The sequence below is a fragment of the Pagrus pagrus genome (genome assembly GCF_965226575.1).
Source record: "Pagrus pagrus genome assembly, chromosome: 16".
Lineage (NCBI taxonomy): Eukaryota > Metazoa > Chordata > Actinopteri > Spariformes > Sparidae > Pagrus > Pagrus pagrus.
The window spans coordinates 21,146,716-21,170,331 of record NC_140200.1 but is presented as its reverse complement, the minus strand read 5'-3'; the positions used below and the strand labels follow the sequence as shown (position 1 = coordinate 21,170,331).

General features: G+C 41.5%; 1 protein-coding gene across 1 annotated transcript; it reads left to right on the top strand.

The window, feature by feature from the left end:
- The first annotated feature begins 5,071 nt into the window (after window positions 1–5,071).
- LOC311271260 (putative nuclease HARBI1) lies at window positions 5,072–6,038 on the top strand. The gene is made up of 4 exons (XM_084376861.1): window positions 5,072–5,149; window positions 5,242–5,354; window positions 5,444–5,555; window positions 5,634–6,038. Exons 1-4 carry the CDS (start codon window positions 5,086–5,088, stop codon window positions 6,005–6,007), a joined length of 663 nt encoding a protein of 220 aa, XP_084232987.1. The 5' UTR covers window positions 5,072–5,085; the 3' UTR covers window positions 6,008–6,038.
- The last annotated feature ends 17,578 nt before the right edge of the window (window positions 6,039–23,616 follow it).

Genomic DNA, 23,616 nt, shown 5'->3' with positions numbered 1-23,616 from the left:
TGTGCTCTACCCGCGCCTCACGCCAGCGATGCGCATCCTTTGCACATTTGCAGAGAATGCGTCCCCTTGCGCAAAATGGGGCCCCCCACGGATCGTGGGCCCCTACGCACAGCGCATGTTCTGCGTCTAGGCTGCCTGCAGCTTCCAACAAAGGTGACAGAGTGACATCATTCCGCTGATCAGCAATCAGATGTTCACAAGACAGGGGCAAATGTTTAGCTTCTGGTAGAGTACTCTTACTTTTGTCAGTCCGCTCAGCAGCGCATGAGGAACAGGAGCGATTCTCATCAAGGTCACACACAAAACTGTCACTCAAATCAATGTCATCCTTATTCCTCTTATACATACTGTAGATCGAGTGACAGAGCATGCTGCAAAAACCTTTAGGAAACCTCTGAGCCAAAGCATCTGGAGACTTCCTGACAGAGACCGTGTTACATCTGGCGTAACCAACACCTAATCATCCCCCCAGCCAAATCATTCTGTGACGGGGTCAGTTTGGAGATTTTGCATGTTGTGATATTGTTTGCTGTGTTGCTTGGTTTGCAGTGTTTTGTTGTTTTAGTTGTGTGAACTGCACACAGAACTCATACTGTATGTCCAAACAGACGTTGAACGCGACACGAACTCTCCCGGCGGTAATCAGCGCAACGGGCCGCAGGTGGTGAGCGTAGGGGATGTGTTTTCTATTTATGCAGCAGAAAGGTAACGTGCGGCGGAGAGAACGAAGGCAGGGGACCCCAGTGGAGAGCCAGACGCGGAAAGAGACCACCACAAGCGGACAACCACACGCCGACGAGCAGCAGTCTGTGTCCGTTGGCTATAACTCCAGCCCGGCGAGTAACGAGTGGTGGACCGCGGGACCGGAGGGTGGACAGCTGGCGGAAGCAGGTCATCGTCCGCAGTTGAGGGGAAGCAACGTGGAGAAGCAGAGGGGTGTAGTCACGATGCACCCCTCTTGCAGCTATGTACCCTCTCTGTCTGTTTCAACCCATTTTTAATTGGTATTTCAACTGGCATTTTAGTCTGCCTATTTACCCGGGTTTTTCCTTCTCTCTCTTTTATGTGTCTCCCACCGGTAAATCACTGCTTGCCTGTCGTCGTCGTCAAGGCCTGGGGTCTGCCACTCTCAGCTTAGAGTAAACCAGTCCAGAGGAAGAGTGGACTGTTGGAAGAGCCTTTGGGCTGGGGTTTTTATTTTATTTTATCGCTTATTACAATAAAACCTTGTATTTAATTGTTATTTCGATCTGTTTTTTTTTTTTTTTTTAACTCTGCTCAACCCTGATTTTAAGGAACCTGTGTTGCCTTTTTTATTTAGAGTCCTAGGCTCTTTCAACCTAGGTGGCTTATTTTAATTGTAGATCTTTTTAACCTCGCCACAATTCCCCATCAAAAAAGAAACCCCCACACAGATGCTTAATCTGACTCCAGAGACTTTATGTAGAGGCACACCTATGTTGTTCATACCAAAATCTTTGGCCTTTGTATGGCTTTATTGATAGGACAGTTTCAGAGATGACAGGAAACGGGATGAGAGAGAGGGGGGTGACATGCAGCAAAGGGCCCCAGGACAGGGCTTGAGGCTGGGGCCGCTGCAGCGGGGAGAGAGCCTCCGTACACGGGATGCCCGCTCTACCAACTGAACTAATGGGCGGCCCCATACTGAAATCTCTAACAGGGACATTTAAACCAATGGCGGACTTGTTACTGAAAGGCAGAACTTCCTCCAGGATAAAAGGCTGGGAGGCTGCAGTGTCCCGCAGGATCTTTATAGGAACCTTAACACTGCCACCTGGCACTGAGACAACTCCATCCATAACAAATGGCACAAAGTTCCCCAAATCAATGGACCCAGACCCCACAGGTACATCCAGCTCTTTTCCAGTTTGTTTACCAAAGCTACTGGTTTTGCTTTTTTCAGCACCAGACAGTTTGCCACAATATGACCTGTTCCCTGACAATAGTAGCACATTACATCATCTGTCTCCTTCTCACAGTCCCTCTCGGCTCTTGCTATCAGGCTCTACAGTCCATGTTCTTCCACCGACCTCAGGCTTACCGAAAGGCCGATCCATAAACACAGCCTTGTGAGTCAGGACATATTCGTCCACTAATACCGCGGCTTTAAATATCTCACCAGTTTAATGTTCACTTAAGTATGTTGACACCCTCTCCAAGCACTGACTGTTTTAACTGCTCAACATTCCCTACTGCAGTAGCTGTGCACCAGCAATCAAACAGAGCCTCCTTCAGCCTCCAGGCTGACTGACTGCATCTCTGATCAGGTTGAGTAGAGAAAGCGAGACAGAGCCTAGTGCCCTACCCCCTCTTATTGGTTATTCCTAATCAGCCGACCGGTATCACCTGGAAAGGTGGCAGGAGGCCAAGCATCAACTGCAGAGGGGGGAGCATGTAACAGTCATAGTGTTCCCTGTCAGTTGCAGCAGTTAGATTACAGTGTGTTTGTGTTCTCTCATGTTTTATGTTCAAAATGCCATTTTAACATCAACAGTAGTAGTTACCAGCAGGCTCCAGCAGGGGGAGCATACAACTGTTGAGCTGCTTCTCATAATAAGGGTTAATGGTCACCTGTGCTTAAGGAGAATGTGTATCTGCTAATTGGACTATTTGTAATACAGTATGTTCATGTATTGTGAGTGGGACATTTGGACACTTGCAGGGAAGAGGATTATTTTTTTACAAATGTTTTTCTTTTTTATTATACAATATAAATGTCATTAAATTACCCGTGCAATGACAACATGAGGGTACTGTTTCAGAATTAAAGAATACATTTATTAATCACAACATAAGAATGTAGAACAAGCTAAGTGCTAAAAATGTTTTGAATCTATGAACAGCGATGAGTTGATTCCTTGAAACAACTAATCACAGCAGTGTTGAAGTTTCTCTGACAGATTTCAGCATGGATGTTCTACAGTCTATGATGAAATCCAATATTCTCCTTCCAGTGTGGCACAATCTTTCCGACGATGTCTTTGATGATCTGACGTGTGTTTTCTTCTTTTTCTTCCTTCAGGCCATTTAGTCTTGAATTCCATCTCCTTTTGTATCTCTCCAACTCTGCAGCTCTCATTTCCAGCTCTGTGTTTTTCTTCATGAGTTGTTTCACTTCTAATCCCAACTCTTTGTTTTTTTCTTTGCAGTCTTTGATTTCAGCCTAGTTGAATTCTACTGCTTTTGCAATGCTGGCCATGGTGAGGGTGTTTTATTTTTGTTCTTTTTTGAAGTCCTCCATCATGTTTTGAAGTGTCCCAATTGCAGCCAGGATAGCAGCATTTGAAGCCTCTTCGGCACGGGCTTCTGCAACCGTGTTCTCCTCTCCTCTTTGTTTTTTCTGCGGAGTTGGTGTCTTAGAAGGCGATGTTAGATAGTTTTTTGTGCCTTTGGCGTTTGTCTCCATGTTCTCTGGACCGCAGTAGTCGTGTTGTAGGAGAGCTCGTGCTTTAGCATTAGTGCTAGCTTTAGCCATGTAGTCTTTTGTGTTGTTAATTGTCTGGGATTACTTACTGGAAGTTGAGCGGCTTTAACTTGACTTTAGTAGTTTTCACATCGAACAGAAACAAGTTTGTGAGTTTTGAGTCCGTATTTAGGTTTTGAAGGTTTTGCTACTCGGAGCAGTTTACAGCGCGTCTGCTCCCTCCGCCATCGTGCCGCCACCCTGGGAAGTCAGAAACTTTTTCGGCGTATGCGCCAGGCGAGCAACTAGGTTGAAATCAACGGCCGCCATTTTCCGGTCCTGTATCCACTAATAATACATCCATGGTTGTGCCGGTAGTGAGAAGAGAGGATGTCCCTAAATGACCTCCCGACTGGAAAAAGTGTGCGTGAGCTACGTTGGTTCCGACATAGTCAGACCTCCCCACTACATATGTGTGAAACACGTCAGTGTCACAAATACCACAGGTGAAGTATTGTAACTGTCCAGTTGAACAGCACATATTGTGGAGGCTTGATGCTCCACGTCGTGACAGTTAAAGTCAGTTAAGTCAGGATGCTCATCAGTGTTTGAACCGTTTGTTGTAACTAGTCTCAGTGAGTCCAAACCTTCCAGGAGTTCAAGTGGTTTTCAACAGAATTTGATAAGCGCCTCTTTGTCTTCTGTCCTAATAAAGTGTGGACTGTGTGTTTCTCATGTTTATCTGCTCATCATTAGAGGATCACACCTGCAGAGCTCTGCTGCTGTTGTACCCACATTCTCATCTAAACACTTCCCCTTCACTTCTCTGAGAAAAACAAGTGCAGAGAAAGAAGGAGGAACCAACAGACCTCAGACCACTAACATATGTGTGAAACGCGTCAGTGTCACAAATACACCGTGGGACTGGACACAGTGTGAACTTGAGACTCAATAAGAGTCTTCTTATAGTTTGTTTGTTTCAGTGTTAGATTGACTCAAACATTTTCCTTTGTCTTGTAATCAGTGACTTTGTCTTCTTCACTCGCTCATTCCAGTTTCACAGGATCTTTGTCGGGCTGCTGCGACCTCCGACCTCTGACCTCTTCACTGATGGCTGCATCTCAAGTTGCTGATCAAGAGTTTGTGGTTGCTGTCAGTCACAGAGGTAACTGAAACTCTGGGTCAGTCACCATGGTCACATACTCTGTGAACATAACCTGCTCGCTGGCAGGTTTACTTAAGAAACCCTGAGTTTCCACCCGTCTCCTCCCACACAAAGAATTCTGTTTGACATGGATTGTCCGTTCATTCCGAATCCAATTGACATCGAAGCTCAAATAATTTGTAACGCTTTACGTCGCGAAAGAATCTTCCGACCCAGATTGGATGTCCTGTCATTTCCAGAGGAATATCTCTTTGAACGTTACCGCTTTTCATCACACAGTATCATCTATCTTGAGAACATTCTCCGGCCACACATTACCAACCTCACACACCGCAGATGTGCACTCACATCGCTGCAAATTGTATGCATAGCGCTACGTTTTTTTGCAAACGGTAGTTTTCTGTACAATATCGGGGATGCAGAGCACATCGGAAAGGCAACAGTATGCAGAGCGGTGAGGAAAGTTACCCTCGCACTGAAACGCCTGTTACCAGTCATGGTGGTGTTCCCCGGACACAAACCTGTCAGAAACATCAAAGAGGAATTTCACAGGATTGCAGGTGACTGATATTTTTTTAAAATTATGATATAGCCTACATCCTGCTGCGACCTTAGAGTGGGGTCAGTAGCTTAATCAGCTGTCATTTTGCAGGGCTTCCAAATGTGATAGGATGCATAGATGGGACGCAAATTCCTATTGCTGCGCCAAAAGAGAATGAAGGGGACTATGTGAATAGAAAATCCTTTCACAGCATCAATGTCCAGGTATATGACCTACCATCTTAAAAAAATATTTACTTGAAAATGTATACAGTACAATACAACTAACTCATGTCATCCTCTGCACTGTGAAGATCATATGTGATGCAGCCTACATAATAACAAATGTAGATGCCAAGTGGCCCGGCTCTGTGCATGATTCCCGGATCTACCGGGAGTGTAGCCTGAGCAACAGATTTGCACGTGGTAAGGAAGCTAAAGCTTTGTACAAATGTTCTTTGTCTCCCCTTTTAATGCACTCAAATGTGTCCTCTATAATTTCAGGAGAGTTTGATGGCTACCTACTGGGGGATCGAGGCTATCCATGCCAGCCCTCTCTGTTGACTCCTTACCCTGACCCTGAGCCGGGGCCCCAACAACGTTTTAATGTGGCCCACTGCAGGACTAGAGCCCGGGTTGAGATGACCATTGGCATACTCAAATCCCGGTTCCAGTGCCTGCGTAAGCTCAGGGTCACCCCAGAGAGGGCATGCGACATCATTGTGGCCTGTGTTGTTCTCCATAATATTGCAACTATTAGAGGAGAGCAACACCCTGCCCTACAAATAAATGACCTTGAGGATGACCACCCCATCCACCCTGCAGATGTCCGGGATGGAAGGGCTGTAAGGGACCTAATATGCAGGAATTTTCATTAAAACAGTCAAATGAAGACAAATTTACATGTGACTTGGTTCTTCTTTATTCCCTATAAGTACAAAAGCAACAGTTAGGATTTGTAATATAGTTCCAACATATTCACCTATTTCACCAATGCACCCACCTCAACTGGCGTTCCAGTAATAGAATTTCAAGGTCTGTTTTTCTTATCTTTCGATCCAGATAGACCATTTCCTTTTCAGTTTTCTGAATAGTCCTCAAGAGGTGCACTTTATACAACTCCTTCACTGGTAACTGGGAAACATATGGACAACATTTAATTGCTTGTGTTCTACATACAGATTTAACATGGTATTGACCGAAAATCTCACTGTATCAAGCTGTGCTGTGGAAGTTGATGGACCCTCCTCGTGATGCCCAGCCATGTTCTGTTGAAGGACAAGAATGTGCTAGTTGTTCGTCCATTATCTATGCTCATCACTGCAGTGTAGGCTACATGTCAAACTATATTCCACTCGACAATGTAAAGGAATGTGAATGGGTAGACCACTGCCAGTAGCTATACATAATATTAAGACACACTTCAGTAGGCCTCTCTGGATCTCTCCCTGTGGCAGCAGACAGTGTTTCGTCATCATCGTCACCACCATCATCCTCCTCCTCCTGTGATGCAGGAAAAGAAACTGTTTCAGATTACTTTTCACTACCATCTCAGCAAGATCTGAGTATGGAATACTTACAGCTGCATGGTGTTCAACTGTTTCAGTCGGAGGCTGAACAAGGCAGATGACACCGTCCACAACTGTTGGGTAGGGGGAGTATATATATATATATATATATATATATATATATATATATATAAAAAATATAAAATAAAAATAAAATATGAATGACTAATATAAATGACACAAGTGTATACTTGCATTTGATGCAAGCACTTGTGTCCTGGTGGGTGACAGGCTCAGATGAGCTTCCCCCGGGGATGCCTTCAGCCACCAGTCTGCCATAGTATTGGCTGAGGGCCATCTCCTCAGCCTCCGTCAGAGGTGGTGGAGGTGGCCCTCCACCCGTTTTTCGGGACTCTGCCTTCTTTCTGTTGGCTGAGCAGAACTCAAATGCTGATTTATTTATTTTAAGTTAGTTTTTTATTGAGTGTTCCTGTACACATCGTCACATTTTAAATGTAGCCTACTTATAAAATAAAAATGTGTAAACATTGTATCACGTTTTAATCTACTAAGTGGTGTATTAAGTGGGAGGACGTGTTAAAACAGAATTTGGTTAGGGGTTTACATTGCTAGGCTATTTGAAGTAGCCATTGAATTAATATTTACTTTAACAGCCTTAGTCAATTAAAAAATAATAATAATAATAATTAAAATCAAAGTGAGGTGCAATCGCCAAGCAAAACATGCCTTACCTTTTTGAATAATGTTTTTATATTTCAGTTTTAGCTGCTTCCAAGTTCTTTTTTCCCCCGTTGGATTGCACCTAAATGGAAATCAGATTTTATTCCTATTTACATTCATCACTAGGCCTATATGCTACGATCTTACAGTTAAATGTTAAGTCAATGAAATAATTCTAACTTACGCGTTGACTCGGGCAGCAATTTCCTCCCATGCCCTTTCTCTCTCCTTCGCCGCTGCAGCTGTATTTGATTTCCGCCGAAATATGTGCTCATATTCTACGTATGCCTGCATTAGGACCTCAAGCTCCATGGGTGTAAAATAACTCGATCTCTTTTTGTCTGATGTCATGGTGACGATCGTGGTATCAGGGCTCCATTGACGATGGCTTTTTATAGTGGTTGTGCACGCGCGTAACTCGAGGTGAACATACTCAGAGTTGATTGAACTAATTCAGATCAGCCGTTCTGGAACCGGATACTCAGAGTTTCCCATCTCAGAGTAAGTCAACTCAGAGTTCAGGGATAGACTCAGAGTTTGTTGAACCTCCTTTCTGGAACACCCCCCTGGTTAGACTTGGACAGATTGGTGAAAATGCCAAAGCTAAATCAGACAGACTGAATGTTACAGAGAACTGTTCTCTGGTTGTGAAGAAGGTCACAGTCGAGGATGTTGGTCGTTACATCTGTCAGCAGTATAAATCAAGAGAAGGTCAGAGTAGTTCAGACTCTGAGGTTTATCTGTCTGCTGTCTCCAGTGAGTATTTACATCATAATGTTTTCAGATCAAACTGTGAAACATTACAATAATTATGATCACAGTGATGAAGTTAATTTTACTCTTGTTGACTTTCTCTCACAATATCTCCATCTTCACCAGTGACTGAACATCAGGACGATGATGACGTGACATTAATCTGCTCTGTGTCGACATATGAACCATGTAGACACACAGTGAAGTGGCTGTATAACAAAAATGATGTGACTGAAGATAACCAAGAAGTGAAAACATCACTGTCTCCCTGCAGCGCCTCCATGAACATTTTGACTTCTCATCACATTTACAAGTCAAGGTTTAAAAGTCTGAAGTGTTCAGTGACTGATGGTAACAAAGAGCAGCAGCTGTTTCCCTTCAGACTTCAGTCATCAGGAAAGAAACCAGGTGAGAATATGTTGATCTTCAAATTGATGTGAATATTTTAGAGAAAATATTTGTTTATTTTCAGGATTTGAAGTTTTAACATTACATCACAACACAAGTGTTGCACTGAATAGTTTAAGGAGTTGTGTTTGGCTGTTCAGGTGAGGAGACAACAACAACAACAACAACTGAACCAAATGAAAACAGCAGAGAAGAAGGAACCAACACAACAGGGTCTGGGACCGGTGATGCTTCACAGGGTAGTGAGTGAACATTCTTATCTGCTTCTACAATCTGTGAGATGCTGACAGACACTTTGTGTCTCTGTTTCCTGGTTCATGTTGTTTCATTAGTAAATGGATGAATGTTTTTACATTTTAAATTAGTTTGTTATATTATAAGTTTTTTGTTGTCCTTGCAACGTACAGCTGAAAGCTCCATAAGGAATCAGTAAGTGGACATTGAGTGAAGTGGGTAATGTGTTTTGTTTGCATCTTCAAACTGATGTGAATAAGATATTTGTTTATTTTAAGGATCTCTTTCTGTGTGTGTCGCTCTCCCTCTCTCTTTTTCTCTGTCTATCTCTCTCTGTCTATCTCTCTTTCTCAATTCAATTCAAAGGGGCTATATTGGCATGAAAGCTTAACAACAATTTTGCCAAAGCATCTGTCCAAACATTTGGACATAACAAATAACAACACCAAGATTGATTTATATAAATTATAGATACAGTATATACAGTGTGTATGTGTGTGCCTGCGTGCAGTGCCGGCCCTGACCAATTTGGTGCCCTAGGCAAGATTTTGCCTGGCGCCCCCTTGCATCACAGTCAATTTCACAATCAATTTTCATACACTCACACAGAAACTGCTTGTATGTATTCAAGATTTTATTTCTTTTAAGTCATAAATATCACACCAAATAAAAACTGAAGAAAGAAACAAGTGATAAATTAAAAATACAATATAAATAAGGTATTGCACAAACATATTACAGAATATTCTATTTACATACAAAATAAAAACAGTCTGTATTCTTTGGGAGGAAACCTTTTGCAGCAGAAGCAGCGCAAGCTATCATTCTTTTTTGAGTACATCAGCCAGCTTCTTTTGTTTTCTTCCCCACTGACTAAGACTCTGGTAAAAAAGTCATGTGGACACTTTCTCCCATCTTTGTTTTTGGGAAATGTGTAACTGTTTTTTATTTGAAATGGTCCTCTGTGAACTAACTCCTTTCTTACTTTGTCAGTTAGAAGAGATGGCCGGTCAGCAGGTCTATTGGTGCAGCCTTTAGTCCTGATGCTGTGTCACTCTGCTGTGCTGAGGTATAGGACAGGAGCACCTGATGCTGTGTCACTGGGGGTGGTGGTGAAATATTTTAAAAGTGCCTCTGAAGAGAGAAGAGAAGTATATGTGACCACTGGATGTTACATTTTAATAAAAAACAGATGCTTGGTGTGTGCTCTACATAAGACTAATAAAGACTAATAATGAAAATACGATGAGATTCATTCAACGTTATCGTCATTGCAATTCAATTCAGTCTAACCAGAGTGCAAAAAGCAAAGTGCAGTGAAATTAATATATAGATATATATGTAGCCTATGAATGACATGGGAAAGTAGTATTAACAGTAATACACTTTAACAAACAAACTGTGACACAATAAACCAAAGGCTTACAACTACTCTATTACTTATAAAGGGGATGGAAAACTAATAGCATTTAACTGACATACAAGCAGGAAAACACAGCCAACAGGTTAAAATAACACCTGAACAGGCCTGACGTTAACTTTCCAAATGTCCCTGATGAATTTAAGGTGGAGTAACATTAACTTCATCGACTCAGCTATTTACTGATTACTAAACAATGCTACTATCGTCTGAAGTAAGCTAGCAAGTTAACGCTCTGCTGCAACAACTACGATCACTAAACTATTAGATTCATTCACTTCATCACATTGACGTTACTGTACCCCTTTCTTTTTCACGTTTTGCTTCCTCTGCTTCCCTTCTTTTCCTTTCCTGGGCGCCGGATGGTTTCAGTCTTTTGGACATAGTGGTTCCGCTACAGTACTGATAAATTGGGTTACGGTCCGGTCAGATTCAGGCAGCTCGCCTCTTGACCCCGACCCCCACCCTCACAGAGGGCAGGTACAGCACAATGAGCCAGGAACCCAGAAAAAAGGCCTCTCCATTATTTGCAATAAGGTTATGTTGCTGTGGGCTTAAATAATATTTCGAAATAATATTAGTAATAGCGCTGGTAAAAAATAGTTTTTTTTATTATTTTTTTCCTCCCTCCGTTTGCGGCACCCCCTATGGATGACAGCACCCTTAGCATTTGCCTGTACTGCCTATGCCCAGGGCCGGCCCTGACTGTCCCTGAGGTTGTGGCATGTTGACACATATTGGGCAGCAGATACGCCCTGTCTCCTTCTCCCAGGAGTATTTTTTAATTTTGAGAGCTCATTCAGCTCTTTGAACTCTGAGATTACAGAGTTGAACTTGTTAAATCATTGAATGTTTTACATTGTAGGAGAAAGTGCATCTCTGTCTCAACCTCACCTATCGAGCAGTGACCACGTGTTCTGTTTTCTTTTGGTTGCCATGATTGTTTGTGTCTTCCTGTTTGGATTGCCAGTTTGTGGTCACTGAGCCTGTACTTGGTGAGCATCTGTCTCTGCTTTCTATCTCTGACAGTAGAGAGATATTCTGCTGATTCATCATCTCTTTTTAGGGCTAGATAACATCCTGATCTACTTTGGCTTTTAGTTTCTTGTTTCCAATGTTCCAGATAGGTTTCTTTACATTGTGTTATAATTTGCATCTCTCTCTCTCTCCCTCTCTGACAGACACTTGTGTCTGTGTTTTCTGGTTTGTGTTATTTCATCAGAAATGGTTGAATTTTGACAAATATTATTTTGAAATATTTGCATTCATACACAACCAATTACAAAAGCAAACAAGCATTTTGTAAGACATAAAATGTTTTGAAGGATTTGATCAACCTTCAGCCATGTAGTCACGAGCTGCAGCCAGAATGTTGTTTCTAACATGAGAAGCAACTTTAATTTCTATGAATCACTTGAATCACTAACATGACTAAACACATGTGTTGTGCTCCTGATGTTTGATGATGACTTTGTTCTCTGACATGATGTTTCTGCTCCACAGCTCGTACAGATTGTTCTGTTGTCAACTACATCATGTTGGTTCTGCGTGTGGCTGAACTCGTCCTAATTACTGTGATTACTGTTCTTCTCATCAGAGCTCGAGGTGAGAAAATTCACACCAACATTTGTTTGGACTGATGAACACAAACTGTCAGTTTAGAGCTGAAATGTTACTCTGTGCTTTATTTTCCAGGGAACCAGAGACCAGTGAGGCGTTCAGGTGCAGCAGCCAGTCAGGTAAAGATCAGATCAGACACGAGCTGATGGTGCATTCAGGTTCTGCTGACTCAGTTTATAAACATCAACAGTCAGCTTGGAGGAACATCTGGAGCACTTTTGGGATAATATACAGTACAAACCAAAAGTTTGGACACACCTTCTCATTCAATGAGTTTCCTTTCTTTTCATGACTATTGACATTGTAGATTCACACTGAAGGCATCAAAACTATGAATTAACACATGTGGAAATATGTACTTAACAAAAAAGTGCAAAACAACTGAAAATACGCCTTATATTCTAGTTTCTTCAAAGTAGCCACCTTTTGCTCTGATTACTGCTTTGCACACACTCTGCATTCTCTTGATGAGCTTCAAGAGGTAGTCACCTGAAATGGTTTTCACTTCACAGGTGTGCCCTGTCAGGTTTAATAAGTGGGATTTCTTGCCTTATAAATGGGGTTGGGACCATCAGTTGTGTTGTGCAGAAGTCAGGTGGATACACAGCTGATAGTCCTACTGAATAGACTGTTAGAATTTGTATTATGGCAAGAAAAAAGCAGCTAAGTAAAGAAAAACGAGTGGCCATCATTACTTTAAGAAATGAAGGTCAGTCAGTCCGAAAAATTGGGAAAACTTTGAAAGTGTCCCCAAGTGCAGTCGCAAAAACCATCAAGCGCTACAAAGAAACTGGCTCACATGAGGACCGCTCCAGGAAAGGAAGACCAAGAGTCACCGCTGCTGCGGAGGATAAGTTCATCCGAGTCACCAGCCTCAGAAATCGCAGGTTAACAGCAGCTCAGATTAGAGACCAGGTCAATGCCACACAGAGTTCTAGCAGCAGACACATCTCTAGAACAACTGTTAAGAGGAGACTGTGTGAATCAGGCCTTCGTGGTAGAATAGCTGCTAGGAAACCACTGCTAAGGACAGGCAACAAGCAGAAGAGACTTGTTTGGGCTAAAGAACACAAGGAATGGACATTAGACCAGTGGAAATCTGTGCTTTGGTCTGATGAGTCCAAATTTGAGATCTTTGGTTCCAACCACCGTGTCTTTGTGCGACGCAGAAAAGGTGAACGGATGGACTCTACATGCCTGGTTCCCACCGTGAAGCATGGAGGAGGAGGTGTGATGGTGTGGGGGTGCTTTGCTGGTGACACTGTTGGGGATTTATTCAAAATTGAAGGCATACTGAACCAGCATGGCTACCACAGCATCTTGCAGCGGCATGCTATTCCATCCGGTTTGCGTTTAGTTGGACCATCATTTATTTTTCAACAGGACAATGACCCCAAACACACCTCCAGGCTGTGTAAGGGCTATTTGACCAAGAAGGAGAGTGATGGGGTGCTGCGCCAGATGACCTGGCCTCTACAGTCACCGGACCTGAACCCAATCGAGATGGTTTGGGGTGAGCTGGACCGCAGAGTGAAGGCAAAAGGGCCAACAAGTGCTAAGCATCTCTGGGAACTCCTTCAAGACTGTTGGAAGACCATTTCAGGTGACTACCTCTTGAAGCTCATCAAGAGAATGCCAAGAGTGTGCGAAGCAGTAATCAAAGCAAAAGGTGGCTACTTTGAAGAACCTAGAATAACATATTTTCAGTTGTTTCACACTTTTTTGTTAAGTATATAATTCCACATGTGTTAATTCATAGTTTTGATGCCTTCAGTGTGAATCTACAATTTTCATAGTCATGAAAATAAAGAAAACTCTTTGAATGAGAAGGTGTGTCCAAACTTTTGGTCTGTACTGTATATACACAATGTGAGAAATTAAATAGTTTTCCATTCAGTAAGAAATATACTGTAAACACCATATCAGGATGTGAGAACTAAAGGGGAGAAACCCCTTTTGCTTTAAGTGTCATAGAGTCAGACAAAAGACAATTGCCTCTGCCTGAGGTGTTACAGGAAGATAGATGGTAGACGACATTTACATTCTAATGAAGTAGCAAAAGGGTCACTGTCCTGGGAAAGAGACGATCCACCAAACATCAAGGGGTCATTGTTCTGGGAAGAAATGTTGTAACCCCCCACTCTGTTTTGTATTTAAGTCAGAAACATTTGGAAGACGGGAGAGAACACTTCAGGTCTTCTCTCCATGCTGCATGTATTAAAGCGATCTGATTCATCACGCTGAGTCTACAATTCTTCTGAGATTTAGCAACTCTCAACCTCACAAAGGAGAATTTCCCTTACAATTTGGCGACGAGGATGGGATGGACGCTCTGCTGATTGACGCCTGAGCCTGGACTGAAGGTTTAACTGTCAGCAGGAGTTTCAAGGAGACTCAGGGAAAGTTCCGCTCCGACAAACGGAGGACTGGATCCCACCTGAAGTCAGGCACGGGTGGCAGACAGCGGACGCTCCATCTAATAAGTGAGTACGGCGTTTTGAATCATTTGCTCAAATTGAAATCCTAGGTTGCTCACATAGGTAGTGAGTTCACATGTGTAAGGGATCCTGGGGGTCACCTTCTGCCATATAAGTCCCTGGGGGTATTGGCTATTTGTGTGTTTTTTGCCTTGTAAGTCCCTGGGGGTATTGGCTAATTGTGTATTTTGTTCCATGTAAGACCCTGGGGGTATTGGACTAGAAAAAGAGAAAGAACAAAAAAAGAGAACTAAGGAAACTAAAGTAACAACACAGCAAGAGGCTGTTGTAATCTACTAAGTAAAGCTTGCAAAAGAACTGATTATTATATGTATATATATATATATTGTGATTTCAAGAGGCTAAAGGAGTTCTAGCTAATTGAATAGGAGTGTTTGGTGCAAACCTGATAACAGGTGATATAATAATATAATAATATAATAATAATATGATCCTATATGAAATACTGTAATACAATGATATGATACAGTATAGTATCGAATCGAATATAGTATTTGAATGTGTCATACAAACCACCTGGCTGAATAAGTTACCCAAAGTTAGTGTCTACTTGATGAGATCCAACCATACGGGAAGATCAGTGTGATTGTGAAGTTTGTGTGAATGATAAGCCCATTGGAAGTTTAAGCACATCTGTCCCAGTGAGTCAATTGAAAACAGGAGGAACAAAACTGGGAAATTAAAAGCTCTAGCTGAATGTTTTACAGGCCCTGCTGAAATAAGGGCAGACAAATGGGGAAATAATGTGGTTGAGGATGTTCAACTTTGGCACTATGTCATCCATGGGGTGTTTTCAGTGAAAGGCAAATTACGGAATGTTAAGATGGTGTAGAGTATGTTAGAAGAAAAGGTAAAAGGAATGTAGGAAAAGATAGACTGATTGTTTTTGCAAAATCAGTAGCAGGATTGAAATACTGGGAAAAGAAAGTTTGAGTAAGAGGAAGAAGGAGAAACAAGAATGTAGGGCCAGAATTAGGAATGGGCCTCCTCCAAATACTGTCTCCACACCTACAGCACTTCCTTCAACGACACCTTCTCCACATGAGGTCAAGAACCCCAGGAAGACTCTGCAAGGGAGGGGGGAGGGGCACCAATACACCCTGACCTGTCAGCCCTCTCCCTATCTCCTAAAGAGACACACTTTAACCCTTCTTCTCCAAAAAAGACTTTTTTCTCCAATAGCAACTTCTGTTGACTACTGGTTGCGGAGTCAAGATCATAGAGGGGATGATGTTCCGTATGTCAGCCGAACAAATTCAAGGAGGTTGCAGGAACTACCTGGCACCCAAAAGACTGGAGACGTGTGGACCACAGAGTGCTGGACAAAGATGGCAGTCTCAACAGAAACAGCAAGAGGAGAAGGACACTGGGTTCACATCCAACGCGTCAAGGAGAGTGCAACAGAACTGACAAAAAGACTGACGCTGCAGATTGGAAGGCTATGGGCATACATCACATGATCGTGCTACCCCTGAGCTTAAACAACAAGAGGGACGAGATCCAGAAGAATCCTGGCCACATGCACCACCTAAAGGTGTCTGTTCATTCTCCAGGATTCCCCGTGACAAAGGCAAAGGAGACAGTGGAGGAAGGTCAGAGCATTGAGCAACACATAGAGAAGAACATTTAGATACAAATAATGATACACACACACACACACACACACACACACACACATAGACAGAGAGACAGAGGGAAACACTGATTGACTGCTAAAGACTAAGCATTGCTTCTAACAGTTTCTGGTAGCTTGAGGGCTCTAGTTTTTGATTTTTGGGAATATAAAAGATGCAAGTTATTATTATGATAATTATTGTCCAGTCGAAATCAACTTTTAGACTAGATAAAAAACAATATCCGCTCAGCCCTAAAGCTTTTTAAAGTCATTGCTCTTGTCATTTAGTCTATCATAATTCAAGGTGCCATTGTTGAATCCCTAAGTTCACCATGTAACTCCCCCATCTTGCCTGTTAAGAAACCAAATGGGGGGTGGAGACCAGTAAAACACTTAAGGTGTGAAGTTGTTGAGCATCCAGCAGATGTTGTAACACCAATGTCAAAATTTCTATCAGACGGTGGGGGTTCAGTAATTGATTTAGCAAATGCAGATTTTAGCATTCCTGTTCATCATGACTCACAGTTCTGGTTTGTTTTCTCTTTCAATGGTAAGCTTTATTCTTGGATGAAGATGCCATAGGGTTTCTTCACCAGTCCAACTCTGTTTGCTATGGAGCTGAGAACGTGTTGCATTAGCAGCATTGGGGTGGTAGTGCTCTTGTTTAGTATATTGATAATTTGTATATGTGTTTTACGTTACATGGATATTGTCAAGAACTGAAACAGTGTCTCCACTTTGTTTTCTGGCAGAAAACGGTCCTGAAGTTTAGAAGGACGAAGTTGCAACTTATTTCAAAAAAAAATTTAATGCGCTATTATACTCCGGAGGGTCGAAAATTGGGTCCTGACCACATCCAGACAATCTTGGATGTTTCAAAACTGCGAACGAGAAAAACAAACGATTGCCTTATTGGATTTAGCAGGCTATTGTTGTCCATGGATTCTTAATTTTGTGGAGATCTCCCAACCCTTGTATGACATCACACATGGGTGAAAACATTTGACCAAGACTGACTTTGACTGACTTTTGAGGCAGAGACAGCCTCTACTGACTTAAATCAAGCTTGAAAATTTTTTTTTTGGTTTTTTGTTTAGGCCTACCAAACCCTAGAATTTGCGCAAAGATCACAAAATTGAAAAAAAAAAAAAAAGGAAAAGAAAAAGAAAAAAAACTACTACTCTTTCTGAATGTGGTGGTTTATGCAAAAACCCGCACTTAGCCCGTGGTGGCAAACAGGGCCTAATAGGTCATTAATCAGAATAACTTTACACCACAGAGAGAGCTATAGTAAGATTGTGTAAGAGCTGTAGCAGTTGTTACCAAAGAAGTTATGGCCACAGCTGATCACTATCTGTCCTCTAACTGTTAATGTTCTGCATGCTGTCTGCTCTTTTAACAATGAAAAAAACTACTCACCTAATCAAAGCATGAATATTGCACTAACAAATGTGTTACTAACAGTGTCTCATGTCACCCTAAAACATTGTACTGACCTTAACCCATCAACTTTGCTCCCTACAGCTCAAAATGGAGGAGCACATCCATGTCTGTGTCAAAACCACAGGATGCATTATTTTGACACACCCCTTATTAACCCTAACTTTGTCTTCTTTGTAAATGGTTTCTGCTATGAGAAATCCGACCGATGGATCCCCTTGTGTCCCATATGCAATATGTACTGAGAATGCCATAGTTGAAAATGCTAAACTTCCTGTCTGCTCGGGCAGCTGAATATTTTGCAGTAACTCGTTTTTTTTTTTATTCTAGGAACAGGACACGACGTCACAGTTTTTACAATGACTTGAAATATGCAGTTAATGTGTGTCATAACTTACGTTTCCTTACTTCTACAGCGAACTTATAGCACATAGAAGTCCCATCAGTAACCTCTTGTCTGCATTACTTCTACCTGTCTCTGTAGTGGTATGCAAATGTCAAGCTCATACAGGTTCTGTTGTCCCAGTGTCAAAGGCAGCTGCTCTGTCACCTGCCTCCCCCACTCTACAGATGCTTTTGTCTGTCCAACACCCTTAATGATGTCTTTTTGTTTCAAACAGGAGCTGAGTTTTAAAAAAAAACAACAAAAACCTCATCTAGCCTCATGAAGGCTGCATGAAGGCACAGTACTGAAAAAAGCTATATTCCCTTTTTGGCAAATTTGACTCATGGTCTTGACCATGAGTCAAAAGGGGGGATGTTGGATATTGTACATAGATTGTGGTATGCGCCAGGATTTTCAACTTTTGCTGTAAAATTTTGTAAAAATTGTGTAAATTGTGCAATTAATAATGTTGGCAGAGGTGTAGCAATGCCCCTGTCAGCCATCCTAAACCTGAAGGTCCCTTTGAGCATTTAATGATGGATTGTTGACATGTTTTCCGAAATGGATTGAATGCTTCCAATGTAAAAATGCTACAGTCGCTTCAGTTTGCTCTCAGTAACAAAAGCATTGTTGAGAGACGTAATTCCATGTTGAGGGCCTTCGATCTAAATTAACTAGCGATAATGGTTCTTATTTTATAAATAGTGTAATTCAAAGCTTCTCTGAAAGCCTGTAGATAAACCCAAAAAAATAAAAAAATAAAAAAAATAAAAAAACATGTCTTCCATCCAGCTAGTGGAGGTGCAGTGGAATAGGCTAACCAGACCCTGAAAACAAAACTAACAAAATTAGTGACAGAAACAAATTTATTAATAGTTGAGGTTTTACCTCTTTAATGCTGCATTAATTAACCTGCATTAATGTTTATGAGAGACTGCCCACATAAGACAACTCGATTGTCTCCTTATGAGGTACTGACTGGCCGTCCTATGAGAATGATGAACAGTCTGTTTCCTCAAAACAGTTTAACTCTGACAGGAATGGATGATGACATGTTAAAAATATTGTTGTGAGCTTAACTATGTCTTGAAGCTTTTCTTCCTTCAGGTAAAAGCTGCCCCATCTGAGCCTGACTCTACATCTAGCCGGGAGACCTGTGAATGACTCTAACTGCGTCTGGATAGCTGAGGGAGAAACGTGAATCCAGATCCAGGAATTTGAGTGTAAACCTTCTCCAGCGATTATTCTTCTGAGAAGAAGACAACTTAATCTGTGGGGAAAGTGATGAGGACTTCTGGTGGACGATCGTGGCTACAGTTTTCATCATCGGGTTGGTCACCACAAGTGTTGTAGACCAATCCTGGTCTTCAGCCTAACAGCAAGATGAGAGCTGTTCCTGCAAATTCAGAAGCTTGCAACAACTGGACTCCAAACGTCCTCATATATTCATACCTATCACACCACCACTGATCCACTTGCAACCACCAGTCAAACTGATGTCATTATACTGATACTTAGACACCCATCCATCACAGAAGGATGGCAATGGACTGTTAACAACGAGGGTCCAAAGAAGACACAGAGGACAAAAGTGACATTGGCATGCCGACTACACAGAATCAAGTGACCCCAGAGGAAGATGACATCAGAACAACCACAATAGCACAGCTGATCACGGAATAATAATAATAATAATAAAAAAAAAAAACAGTTTAGTAGTTTGAACAAAATGGTTTTTAGAGTTCAATGCTGATGAACTTATTGATTTGCTTTAATGCTGTTGTTGTATTTTCTATGTACTGTAACGAAGAGTCATAATTTTTTAGGTCAAATTAAGTGATTTTTTTTTGTTGTTGTTTTGTTATTGCTGGTTGCTGTTAATGGTTTAGTTTTATTTGAATTTTAAATTTAATTCCCAGAAATGTGTGTTGACACTTTGTGTCAAAAGGGAGGAATGTGAGAAATTAAATAGTTTTCCATTCAGTAAGAAATATACTGTAAACACCATATCAGGATGTGAGAACTAAAGGGGAGAAACCCCTTTTGCTGTAAGTGTCATAGAGTCAGACAAAAGACAATTGCCTCTGCCTGAGGTGTTACAGGAAGATAGATGGTAGACAACATTTACATTCTAATGAAGTAGCAAAAGGGTCACTGTCCTGGGAAAGAGACGATCCACCAAACATCAAGGGGTCATTGTTCTGGGAAGAAATGTTGTAACCCCCCACTCTGTTTGTATTTAAGTCAGAAACATTTGGAAGACGGGAGAGAACACTTCAGGTCTTCTCTCCATGCTGCATGTATTAAAGCGATCTGATTCATCACGCTGAGTCTACAATTCTTCTGAGATTTAGCAACTCTCAACCTCACAAAGGAGAATTTCCCTTACAACACACATATAAATATATATATATATACAAGCAACAGTAAGTGATGGTGAGTTCAGGTGTTGTCAGATTATTTCTTATTTCTTGTGTTAAATGTGGGTCAATGATGTGAAAGTTGACAGTTAAAGTGTGTCAGAGTGACAGTTTGTTTGTGTTGTGTTTCACAGGTGGATCATGATGAAGATGAAGATGATGGTGTGGTGAAATATGAAAACTGTGGAGACACTTCTGCCTCTGTCAGACTCCACTGAAGAGTTCAGAGCTGATTTGAAGATTTCCTGCTTGTTGTTGAAGCTGCAGCAGCTTGAGCTCAGTTTCATGTTTCTGTGTGCAGAAGAACTCATTTTAACTCACTTTCATGTAGCATTTGTAGGAGCCTTAATGCAGTTTTCTTGTTGATAGAATAATTTAAGTTCATTAGAAGGAATAAGGATAAGAATATTTACATTATTTACAGTTTTATACTTATGGTTTGTTTATGGCCAGGCAATAAGTACAGGTTTCGGTAATTTCAATATTTGTGAACAGCTAAAATTATCTTTATAGTTTATTCGTGGTACTCGTGGACGGATGTATTTTTGTTACGTGCAGACTGCACCTTTAATGGGTCACTCTCTCGCGAATGTTTTTGTAGGTAATGTGAATTTGTGGTCAGTCAGGACAAGTGGGGAGTGGAGCCACATAGTTTAGTTTATTGACCTCTCGCTCTCTGTGTAGGACGCAATTTGTATTTAATTTTGTGACAATTTTTTTTTTTTTTTTACATATTTGCGCGTGTGTTTGAATGTGTGTTCAGCCTTAATTGAGTCTGTAACACTGGCAGCTGTGGCTCAGGGGTAGAGCCAGCATCTTGTTATCAGAAGGTCGCTGGTTTGATTCCCCTGGTCTGCATGTCAAAGTGTCCTTGGCCAAGATACTGAACCACAAACTGCTCCTGATGTGCTGGTCAACACCTTGCATGGCAGCCACCGCCATCAGTGTATGTATGTATGACTTACTGTAAGTCGCTTTGCACAAAAGTGTCTGCTAAATGTAAGTTACAGTCTTCTCTTTATTATATCTGTTAACAGTATCATCTGCAAATAAAGACATCTTCACCACTTCACTCTACTCTGTGTTTTGTGAGCATACAGCACAATAAACCTCTAAACCACAGCTTATACATACTGTATGCAGTAAACATTGCCCCTTTGCAAAGTAAATATTTTTATCATTGATGTAGCTCTAATATATTTACATTTTAGCCATTCCTGTTTCATTATTTGTGACACTTAAAAGTATAATATATAAGAATTCTGACTCAAAATGTCTAAAAACAACTGTGTTATATATTTTGTTGAGTTGTGTACTTACAGTACATCATCCCAAATGTTTGCAACAATGTTGTCGCCGCTGCTGCTTCCATCACAGGGAAGTCGACGAACAAGACTAAATTTAAGGTGAATACGATTTTAAACATCTGTGAACATTTGTACCTATAAGTCACATCAGATAGATGTTCATCAGCAGTGGTGGTTGTTCAATGGTGTTCGTCAACAGTGAAGCGAGTTTGACAGCAGGAACATTTGTATTTATTTGCTTTACTCATGTCAGTTTACTTTACTGTAAACTAGGTGTGTGTGTCTGTGAGGTTAAATTCAGAACTCTCTGTGAATTCAGTAGCCTACTCACCACAGACTCTGCTTCTCTCTCTTCTTCCCCTCTCCTCTCTGTATCTTTACGTTCATGAAGTGAAGTACATTTCCCCTCCAGCTCCAGTCAGCAGTCAACATTACAGAACATAAACACCTGACAATGGAGGTCAGCTCCACAGATCGCTGCTGCAGTCAGAAGTGAACATAAATCCACTTTTTAATCCCAAAAGTTTAAAAGTAATCTCTTAGATATCCTCCTGTCAGTAAATTGTTCCCGAGCAGACCTGAAGTAACTCTTGGTGTTTATTCTCCAGAGGGTCTGGCTCTAATCTGGACTCTCCAGCCAGCTCTAGCAGCTCCCACTCCAACCGACCCTCCACACAACACTCTGCATCCATTTGTTCAGATAGAGACGCTCCTAGTGGCAGAAGTTACATATTGTTTGTTTGAACAGTTGTATGCAACCTGATCTCACAGAAATGCGTGAAATAAGCATGACCCCCTAATAACGCATTGTGTGCTCCTGGCACGCATTGTGTAAGAATTCTGTGTGATCACCACGCAAACAGCCTTCACTGAAAGTCAATTAGGATCCGTTTCATGGCGGACACACGCATTGTCAGCTTCAAAGACGTCACGCTGTAGGTGTTGTTTCATAGATCCCGGAAGTGCAAATGTAGTTTCATCGATATTCTGAAGAAAGATCTGATTATTAGCCATAACGTTGTAACCATCCAAGGCAGACTGTGTAACGATAGTATGTGCTTCTGTCGAGTCCAAAATCCCCGTGTAATATCAACTTTATTTTAAGAAAACACGTTTTATTTCCAATGTCATATCACGGAGAAGCACTACATTACCCATAATCCTCATGTCTATCAGCGACGTGTCTGATTGGTCGAATTGAATGAAATGGTGCTATATTGTTAAAATTCAACAATAAAAGTGAAAGCTGAAAGTTGGCTTGAATTTTGACTTCTTTTTTTCTTTTTTTCATAATTTTCACCAGCATCTTTCTGGTCCACATCACATCACATTTAATGTAATTTTTAATTCAATGAGTGGAATTTTATTTTTTATCTGAAAAACATTATGAATTCAAGGGTCAGAGGTCACTGATTAGTGTTAAATTAATAAATCACTTAGACTTTGATGCAGGAAGCTGAGATGAAGATGAGCTTTTAATATTTGTCCCAGAATGTCTGTAGATTGTGTGTGCAAACATTCAGAGCTCTGTGACGTTCAGAAGGGTCAAAAATAATGCTCCTCCTTTCTCTGACCTCATATTAAAGGAGAAATGTTTCAACAGCAATTCTTTAATAGCTTACAGATGCTTTGGCCTATCAGGCTGAATTTTTAATAAGTGTATCAGGGGGCTAGGGCCACCCACTATGTGCAGATTCAGGCCCGTGTGACCTTCACAAGTGTCAAAGGTCACCGTTTTCTTGGTATTTGACCTTTACGACTGCTCTTTTTTAATATCTCACAAACGCTTTGAGATAGGACCCTGAAATTTCAGTATGTTGCTCGTGAGACGGCCTCTTATCATAAACTTTTGGTCCCGTTGCGATTGGACCCCTGTGAGGCTACTTGGCTTTCTGATTGGCCCACAGAGTTGGGTCTTAGGGGGATTCATCCAAGCCTTGTCACCACTCCACAGGCCAAGTTTCAAAACGATTCGGTCCATCTCCATGGAAACGGCGGCCTCCAGAAGGCCGCAGAAAGCGCGTCGAAGTCTAAGTGATTTATTAATTTAACACTAATCAGTGACCTCTGACCCTTGAATTCATAATGTTTTTCAGATAAAAAATAAAATTCCACTCATTGAATTAAAAATTACATTA

What these genes read in the sequence shown, in the direction of transcription:
- LOC311271260 (XM_084376861.1), top strand. Translation starts at nt 5,086, where the DNA reads ATGGTGGTGTTCCCCGGACACAAACCTGTCAGAAACATCAAAGAGGAA. An exon ending in GGAATTTCACAGGATTGCAG is followed by an intron (nt 5,150 to 5,241) that starts GTGACTGATATT and finishes GTCATTTTGCAG; the next exon opens with GGCTTCCAAATGTGATAGGA. An exon ending in TTCACAGCATCAATGTCCAG is followed by an intron (nt 5,355 to 5,443) that starts GTATATGACCTA and finishes TGCACTGTGAAG; the next exon opens with ATCATATGTGATGCAGCCTA.